This window comes from Pseudorca crassidens, chromosome 21 (genome assembly GCF_039906515.1).
Source record: "Pseudorca crassidens isolate mPseCra1 chromosome 21, mPseCra1.hap1, whole genome shotgun sequence".
Classification (NCBI taxonomy): domain Eukaryota; kingdom Metazoa; phylum Chordata; class Mammalia; order Artiodactyla; family Delphinidae; genus Pseudorca; species Pseudorca crassidens.
The window spans coordinates 8,015,715-8,025,431 of record NC_090316.1 but is presented as its reverse complement, the minus strand read 5'-3'; the positions used below and the strand labels follow the sequence as shown (position 1 = coordinate 8,025,431).

The 9,717-nt window shown below is 44.5% G+C and overlaps 1 protein-coding gene across 1 annotated transcript; it reads right to left on the bottom strand.

Annotated features, from left to right (window-relative positions):
* Window positions 1–2,261: 2,261 nt before the first annotated feature.
* Window positions 2,262–5,104, bottom strand: LOC137216196 (small ribosomal subunit protein eS25-like). The gene is made up of 2 exons (XM_067722116.1): window positions 5,057–5,104; window positions 2,262–2,783 (listed from the first exon to the last, which is right to left on the bottom strand). Exons 1-2 carry the CDS (start codon window positions 5,102–5,104, stop codon window positions 2,328–2,330), a joined length of 504 nt encoding a protein of 167 aa, XP_067578217.1. The 3' UTR covers window positions 2,262–2,327.
* Between the last annotated feature and the right edge of the window lie 4,613 nt (window positions 5,105–9,717).

Here is a 9,717-nt window from a genome sequence, read left to right as displayed (position 1 = left end):
CTGCAGCCTTTGCACTGTGCTCTCTCTGCCTCTCGCCCCCACATCATCCCTGGCTGCTGCCTCATGTCCTTCAGATTTTTATTCCAAAGTCACCTTCTCAACAGCACGTTTGCTGGCCTCTACGTCCAAACTTCACCTCCCCTTTATTTCCAAGCCTTCTTTCCTGCTTCATTCTTTTCTTCTTAGCACTTACTGTTATTTAATATATATTTTTAAATTATTTCTAAATTTTATGGGGGTTTTTTCCTCCTCTAGGATGTAAACATCATGAAGGCACAGGATTTGTCCCTTTTGTTCATTATCGCACGTTTGCATACACACATGCGCACGCACGTGCGCACACACACACACACAGACACACACACACATACACACACACACACACACTTCCACTCTTAGGAAAGACTAAGCCCAAATTGATCCTTCCTTCCTCCCTCCCTCCCTCCCTTCTTTCAGTTTCTGAGGTGGCTTATCCAAGGTCACACACAAAGTTAGTGACAAGCCAGAAGAACCTGAACCCTAGTTTCCTGAGTTTTCTGCCCTTTCCAGCATTCCTAAACAAGAAGTCATGGACCCTGAAGAAAGAGCCTGATGGGTTTATAAATATAGATTGCTGGTTGAATTTAGATTTCACAAAACTTTTTTTAAAAAATTTTTATTGGAATATAGTTGATTTACAACGTCGTGTTAGTTTCAGGTGTACAGCAAAGTGAATCAGTTACACATATACATATATCCACTCTTTTTTAGATTCTTTTCCCATATAGGTCATTACAGAGTATTGAGTAGAGTTCCCTGTGCAGGTTCATAATAGTTATCTATTTTATGTGTAGTAGTGTGTATATGTCAATCTCAATCTCCCAGTTTATCCCTCCCTCCCCCCCCCCATCCTCTGGTAAACATAAGTTTATTTTCTACATCTGTAACTCTATTTCTGTTTTGTAAATAAGTTCATTTGTACCATTTTTTTAGATTCCACATATACACGATATCATAGGATATTTGTCTTTCTCTGTCTGACTTACTTCACTCAGCATGACAATCTCTAGGTCCATCCATGTTGCTGCACAAAGCTTTTGAAACACAGCACTAAGGCCATTATTTTAAAGTTGTTAGTACAGTACTTCCAATTACTGACATTTCTGGGGAAGTAGGAGGGAGAGGCTAAAGTATGGGTTTGTTCTGCCATCTTTATTCAATTCCTGATTAATCCTTAGCCCACTTTTCCAAAATTCCTTATAAAATAGAGAACACTGTAAATAATATGTTAATATTTGCGTAAAACAGGAGGTTAAAAATGTATTAGAATGTTCTTACAGATGCACAGAATATCTCTGGAAAGACACACGAGAAGCTGTCAAAGATGATTGTGGGGAGGGGCAATGGGCGGCTGGGGGCACAGGTGGGAGAGGTGACTGGCCACCATGGGACCCAAGGCTACCTTTGAATATGGTTACAAAAAAATAAAACAGGCAAAAGACCCAAACTCTTCAGTCAATGCCTTGCCCCAGGAGCAGCCTGCTCATCACGTCAGATGTGACGCTACCAGCTCTCCATGTAATGTGGCCCCGCGCATGTCTCTGACCTCATCTCCTAGACATTCCCCTTGTATGGGGGATACGCTCGCTCCTGCAGCAAGGGCCTTCTTGCTGTTCCTTGAACAAGCGGAACTCGGCGCCACACGGGGCCTTTGACCTATGTTGCCGTGGCCTGGATCCCTCCTCTCCATCCTTGCATGGCTCACTCCTTCACTTCTGCAGGTCTCTGCTCCGCTGTCACCTCCTGGGGGAATCCTTCCCTCACCACCTCAGATCCCCATTGCTCTCTGCTCCTCCCATGCCACTTCCTCTGCCTGTCACTTACTCATAGGTTTCCTTGCTCATACGAGCGCCGGGAGTCTGGGACTCTTTTCCTGAGCACCTAGAATAGGGCCCACCCCAAAGACAGCACTCCATACATGTTTTCTTTTCTTTTTTAAAATATTTATTTATTTATTTATTTATTTATTTTATTTATTTTTGGCTGCGTTGGGTCTTCAATGCAGCGCGCGGGTTTCTCATTGCGGTGGCTTCTCTTGTTGCGGAGCACAGGCTCTAGGTGCCCTGGCTTCAGTAGTTGTGGCTCGTGGGCTCTAGAGCACAGGCTCAGTAGTTGTGGCGCATAGGCTTAGTAGTTGTTGCTCACAGGCTTAATTGCTCCCCGGCATGTGGGATCTTCCCGGACCAGGGCTCAAACCTGTGTCCCCTGCATTGGCAGGCGGATTCTTCTTTTTTTTTTTTGATTTAATAAAGTTTTATTTTTCAAAATATACAGTTGGTGGGACCTGTTCATGCATCTTCACTAGCAGCTGGAGCATCTCCACCCTTGGTATTTCTGGTATACATTACTTGAGCTCTGTGCTTTGAAACCAGTTTAATAAGTCCTTTACTAAGGAGCTCCTGCAGGGCTGCCCTGGCCAGGGAACCACGAATCCTCAGTCTCTCAGAGACGACAGCTGGACTTATAAGCTTATAGTTGGGAACTTCTTGACAGAGTTTGTCATACGTTGCTTTGTCCAACAAGACTAGGTTATTGAGCTTGTCCCGAACTTTGCCTTTGGACCACTTCTTCTTTTTGGCCTTGCCCCCAGATTTGTTCACTGGGTCTTTGTCTTTGTTGGCTAACTTGCCAGCATCTTTCTTCTTCTTGTTGTCCTTGGGCGGCCTAGCGAAGCCGGGAGAGCAACTGCTACCACTGCGCCTCGCTAAGGTGTCGGACAAAAAGGGCAGGTGGATTCTTAACCCCTGAGCCACCAGGGGAAATCCAGCCCCTGCAACTCTTAATATTCTGTTTTTTCCTAACCTGGGGGCTTCACTTTCTCAGAGCAACTTTCTTCACCAGCCATAAGTAATCTCACACCCAGCTTCGACACACCCAAGAGGACCTGGATGTTTAAATTCAGCTCTAGGCTCTCTCGGCCTTAACGCCATCTTCTGAGAAACCTCCGAGCCATGAGAGCCAAGTGGAGGAAGAAGAAAATGCGCAGGCTGATACGCAAGAGAAGAAAGATGAGGCAGAGGTCCAAGTAAACTTGTACACCCGTGGAAGCCGCAGGAGCAGAAACAAGGGCAGCCAGGGGCCAGGGACGCTGGTACAAATTGTTGGACTGCATGCCCACTGTCTAGAACTTGTCTCAATGGACCTAAAGCATCTATGGCCATTCTGATCGCCTCAGCCACCTTTGAGAGACCCACCTTGCTTGTATCAAAGTGGTCCCTTTAGGTCCTTGGCCCTGGACGTGGACAGACGTGGGTCACAGACCCACCCCTGGACCAATCAAGTAAGCCATGTAGGTGGGACAGGGTGATGGGCTCAAATTAAAGCAGGGATCCATTGGTGACCAAGTGACGGTACCAGGGAGAACACGGAGACTCCCCTCTGGAACCAGAGTTGGGCGGGAGAAAGGGCATTCTCAAGAGAGCCGGGGTGTAGGGAGGGGCATTCTCCAAAGCTGAGATACGTGAACAAGTGCACTGGGCCGCTGAGCACGGGAGCCAGTCCCCCATGACTGGTAATTATAATATAATCTGCTTCCCAGCTCTCCCCTCAAGCCCTCCCAACCCTCGCACCAGATGCTCATTGGCTTTTTGCCCCACCTAGTTACCAGCGATCCTCTTCCAAATCAGTGGCTTTGATGGGAATCGTATCGTTACTGTTTTCTAGAATTACTGAGGTTCGCCACGGGCACAGGCTGCAGACCAACGGCTCCTCTTACCAAAGTCACCTGAAGTGATGTGGGCGGAGGTGCTCTTTTCCTCATGAATTATTCCACCTGCAGTTGACTCGTGCTTTATTTTACTTCCCTTTTCACATCTGTGGCCCAGCTCGGCCCTCTGCCACCTGGTGTGACTATTATTCCTCCTTCCTTCCATATTGAGCAACGCAGCTCTCTCCTCCGAGGGCGGCACAGGGCCCCAGCAACCCCAGCATGTGTGCCCACTTACTCGTAAACAGTTGTGACATCTGCAATCTTAGCACGAGAAGGGCCCATGGCAGTCAGCTGGTCCAACCCTGTATCTTACTGGGGAGAAAATGAAGCTAAACTATTATATCTGAGTTTCTCAAGGTCACCCAGGACAGCAGGGGCACAGGATAGCTGAGGTCTTGGTGCTTTCTGGTTCCTAACACAGTGATGTCGTCAGGAACAGGACAAAACGACCAGCAAAAAATAGAAACGGGGGTGGTGCAGAGAATCGGGTCCTGTGACCAAAATTCCCCACTGTCATCCTGCTCTTTGTGTTCTCTCTTAAAATAAATCCGTTCCCCTTATGAACACATGCACTGCAGGACCCCTCACCAAGACAGGACGAGACTCCTGTCCTACTCAGCAGTTGGTTATCAAGCCACTATCATGCTCTGTGGGGAATGGAAAAAAACAAACAAACAAAACACGCCAAACCAAACACCCCAGCCAAGAAAACAAACAAAAAACACATAAGTTATGGTCCCTAACCATGGGAAAGTTTTCAACCGGTTTGGGGGGAAAGCCCCAAAATATTTGATCAAGTTTAGGATACAAGGACTGTCAGAGAGCAGGGTGGGATGTTACTGAACACGTGGTGGAGACCAGCTTCCCAATAGTGCCCTTGCTCTGCATCTTGTCATCGTCCTATGTAAAAGAAAATGTAATAAAAACTTGCCCCAACCTCCATAAAGATGCCCCCAAGTCTCCTCCAGTTGACTTTAGAGGTTGAATAAACATAATTATTGTGGAAAAGGGATAAACATCAAGTGCCAGGAGCTCAGGGGACGAGAAGAGTGTTCGGGGAAACCCCTCCCGAGGGCTCTGATTACCGCCCCTCTTCTGGCTTATGCACCAGCTCCTCATTTGATGTCTGAGAAACTGAAATCCTGTAGCAGAGGAGGGGAGAATAGGACCAGAACTCAGATTGCCTGGTTTGTCAACTTTCAAACGATCATATGCAAGCAGCAGATGCACACAGGTTTTAAAAAAATCAAATAGTGCTACAAGGCTTATCACAAAAAAATAGCTCCTTTCTTCAACTGCCACCCTTACCTGAGAGGCGGTCCCTTTCAGCTTTACCTTCTTAGTTTCATATATCATGCTTATGCTGCTAGTTCTTGATTTTTCCTTCTATGGATATCTTACTATGAAATATGAGATTTTAGCTCCCTTACTACTCTCCCTTCCAGTTACATAACATTTTTAAAATTATTTATTTATTATTTATTTATTTTTGGCTGCGCTGGGTCTTCGTTGCTGCACGCGGGCTTTCTCTAGTTGCGGCGAGCGGGGGCTACTCTTCGTTGTGGCGTGCAGGCTTCTCACTGCGGTGGCTTCTTTTGTTGCGGAGCACAGGCTCTAGGCGCGCAGGCTTCAGTAGTTGTGGCGCACGGGCTTAATTGTTCCCCGGCATGTGGGATCTTCCCGGACCAGGGCTCAAACCCGTGCCCCCTGCGTTGGCAGGAGGATTCTTAACCACTGCGCCACCAGGGAAGTCCCACATAACAATTTTATCAAATCAATGTTCCATGTTTACATTAGTATTAAATATTTATGTAAACATTGTTCAGAGAGGAGCCATGTAGCACATGGTGATTACCTTTTCTTTCCTATATAACTTTTTGTTTTTCCTGGAATTAATAACTGCCTCTTTGTTGTTATTGTTGTTTAATTGGTTTTTTATGTGTCTTTAATTCATCTTCTAACTTTATGAATTATAAACTTATAATTTAAGAGTTATAAAATTCTTAATTTTATGAATTAGAATATAATGTATTAGAAAGTATTGAATATAATGTAATGTATTAGAATATAATGTATAAGAACTATACAATTCTTCCTAATACATCCAAACACATCAGGTGATCTCCCAATTTCTTATTTTTTCTTTTGAATGTCTCTGAGATTCCACAATCCTGAATTTCTCTGACCTCCAGCTCAGCTATGGACTGCTTTTTCGTAGGTCTGATGCACAGCTGTGATTCTGAAACTTCCCTTCATCTTCATCCTGGGAATTCCCTCCACCTCTCTCCTGTGTTAGGCCTATTTTCCAGGGATCTTAGTTTGTCTCTCCCTTTGTTTGGGAGGGATGCATCTTCCAGTAGCTTTTTGGGAATGGGGGAAAGGGAAGTGAATTTTTTGAGACAATGGATGCCTGAAAAATATCTTTATTCTGTCCACATGTTTGTTTTACACTTTTTTTGGGTACAGAAGTCTAGGTTAGAAACCGTTTTTCCCTCTTGAGGCCTTTTGAAGGTCTTGATCCTTTTGTCCTGCTGTTCAGAAGGCTGATGCCATTCTGACTCCTTGACTTCTCTGAGTGTGACCTGTTTCCGGAAGCTTTAGGGATCTTCTCTTTATCCCTGAAGTTCTGAAGTCTCACAGTAATGTGAGAGGTTTGTGAGGGTTTGTGTTCATTCACTGTGTTGGACACTTGTTGGCCCTTTTAATTGGGAAACTGATGTATGTCAGTTCCAGGATTCTATCTTGATTTAGTTTCTCTGTTTTCTCTTTTTGTAACTGTTACTTAGCAGGTATTGAGACTCCTGAATTTATATCAATTTTTTTCATCTTTCATGCTTTCCACCTTTTTGTCTTTCTGTTTTACTTTCTGGTAGAGTCTCTCAACTTTATCTTTCAACCCTCCTATTGAATTTTTTTCTATCATATTTCTAACCTCCATGACGTCTTTCTTGTTTTCTGTATGCTCTCTCTCTCCCTCTTTAAAGGGCATCCTGATATTTTTTTAAAAGGTATTATCATTTAAAAAATAAACACAGTATCTTTTTAATCTCAATATTATAGTATTTTTTTCTCTCCCTGCATTGCCTCTGTTTCTTCAAAGTTCCCCCTACTCCCCCTATTTGTTTTAGTCTACCTTTTAGGTTGGAGGATTCCCTCAAATATTTGATTTTTTTTTTTTTTTTTGGCCGCACCATGCAGCTTGTGGGATTTTAATTCCCCAACCAGGGATCGAACCCAGGGCTTCAGCCATGAGAGCTCAGAGTCCTAACCACTGGACTGCCAGGGAAGTCCGTATTCAATGGTTCTTGGTGGTGGTTCACAGTTATGAGCAAGGCACTAAAATCTATTGGAAAATGTTGAGCATAAGTGAGTGGCCTGAAGACAGGTGGGTGCACCAAAGCCATTGTACCAGGAGACAAATACCTGATTCTGTAGCCTTTGTCCCTTGAGCTGCAATGTCTCCCAATGAGATTATACCCCACGTTCCTGCCTAGGTTTGGGGGTGAGAATTGGGGAGGTATAAGCCTTCTTCAGCATTTTTCCAGCCAAATTGGGCAAGGGAGATGGGGGGTGAGTGTTGGCATTCTGTTCATTATGCGGGCTGTCACTCCACTGTCTTATTTCTGTCCTTGGTGGAGCCTGGACCCTAAGCCCTGAGCCTTCCTTGTTCAACCTCAGTCTTCTTCCTCCTCACGCAAGGTTTCAACCCATCTTCCTGTTTCCAGCCCCACCCAAACCATATCTCCCTCCCCACTCCTTTCAGAGGCTCCTGGTCCTTGAATCCCCCAGCCTGTCTGGGGCTTGGAGATGCCGAACAGCTGGTTTCTTGCTGCTTCCAATTTGCACAGGTCTAGGTTTTTCTGATATCGTAGGTAAGTTAGTTTCCACTGATCATAGCTTTTGTGTTTCTTAAAGGTTTAACATTTATTGTTGGTTGTGGCTGTTTTCACGTTCTTTGTCCTTGAGGATGTATGCTCCTCTCCTCCCTTACTGCCATTTTAGTGGAGGTTTGCAAAGCAGCAGAGATAAAATTATGTGTTCAGTAGATCATGCCTGACTCAGATTTCCACACGCCTATTTGAAAATTCACTGTTCCAGCTTTCTTTCTTTCCTCTGTTTCTCTCCTTCCCTTCCTCCCTCCCTCTCTCCTCCCTTCTCTCCTTCTTTCCTTCTTTTTCTTCCTTCCTCAATCCCTCCTCTGTCTTTCTCTCTTCTAGAACGCTGTTCCTCCCTCCTTGACTGCGTTGGGGAGGCTGATGTCCTTTGCTTTTTAAAATACTTTGAATATAAGTAGTACCTTGGACTCTGGTTTTAATTTAAACACATCACGGTTCTGCAATGGACTTAGAAATACCAACGTTCCGCAGTCTGCCCTTCCTAATCTCTTGCCTTCCTTGTGCTTGCTGGGAAAACTCTTTGGTATTTCTGGGAAGTAGAGTACTGGCATTTCATCCATTGCAGGTCCAACAAATTTTGTTCAGAGTTTGAGTTCCAGAACCTTGGCCCAGGGAGCATAGTGAGAGAGGGTAAAGAGCTCTTGACCAGGAAGGAAAATGGGGCCAGGTGAGGGTGGGACAGGGTATTAATTAACTGATGAATTAATTCAAAAATATGTATTGAGTGTCTACTATATTGCAGGCATCGTCATAGGTACAGGGGTTATGGAAATGAGTAAGACATTCAGAGTCTGGGGGGTAAGACAAACAGATAAGCAAACACAACATAAGTGTAAGTGCCCTTCATGCTCAACAAAATTAATTTAGCATCTACTGTATGTCAGGCTCTGTACTACCGGGCATTTTTATTTTATTTATTCCTTATAATAACATTGTATGTTAGACATTATTATACCTATTTTTTAAATTCAAAATAATTTTTAATTATTTACTGTTTTTAAGAATTTTTTATTGATACGTTTTTTTTCTTAAATTTTTATTGGAGTATAGTTGCTTTACAATATTGTGTTAGTTTCTACTGTACAGCAAAGTGAGTCAGCTACACATATACATATATTCCCTCTTTTTTGGAATTCCTTTCCATTTAGGTCACCACAGAGCACCGAGTAGAGTTCCCTGTGCTATACAGTAGGTCCTCATTAGTTATCTATTTTATACATAGTATCAATAGTGTATATACGTCAATCCCCATCTCCCAATTCATCCCACCTCACCCCTTTCCCCCTTGGTATCCATACATTTTTCCTCTATGTCTGTGTCTCTATACCCATTTTAATATAAGGAAGCTGTCAAAATAGAGGAATATACAAATTTATCCTCCCTCTCTCTCCCCCTCTCTTTCTTTCTTCCTTCCTTCCTTTTATTTCTTTCTTCCTCAGTCCCTCCCGCTCCCACCCCGTCTCTTTCCACAGGAGAGGTGAGCCCCCCACTCTGGTGCCCCTGCTGGGCTCAGTGTCCATCTGCAGAACTGAAGGCAGGGGCTCTGCTTATCGCAGAAGATCCCATCTGAAACGGGCTCTTCATCCTTGGACATCACCCGTGCCATCTCCTCCCTCCCACCTCCAAATCTAGGGAGAGCATCTCGTGTTGGATCAGAAGGAGAATACACGTCCCACTGGTAACCAGCCATGTTACTGAGCACCGTCTTCAGCATGGAAAGGACCAGGGGAAATCAAGTCCTGAAAATCTTGCACTAAAACTGTCCCAAACCACAAAAAACTCCGATGTGCCATCCTTTTTCTCTTCCTCATTTTTTTTTCCCTTTCCTTTTTCTTGTCAAGAACAAAAATGTACCAGAGTATTGAGACACCAGCTAAGGAATGGCCATGAGGACGGAGGGGCAGGGAGGGACAGGGTTAGGTCTAGAGAGGTTCTTTAGAAAAGCAGACCAGCTGTCCCCCCGGGGGAAGATCAAGGGGGTCATGTGGGAGATTTGGGGAGAGGCAAGTACACACACCCCTCTCTGAACTTGATCAGTTTGTAAAGCTGTCTCTGAAACAGGAACTTGCCTTG

What these genes read in the sequence shown, in the direction of transcription:
- LOC137216196 (XM_067722116.1), bottom strand. Translation starts at nt 5,104, where the DNA reads ATGATATATGAAACTAAGAAGGTAAAGCTGAAAGGGACCGCCTCTCAG. An exon ending in TGAAAGGGACCGCCTCTCAG is followed by an intron (nt 2,784 to 5,056) that starts GTAAGGGTGGCA and finishes CTGGTGGCTCAG; the next exon opens with GGGTTAAGAATCCACCTGCC.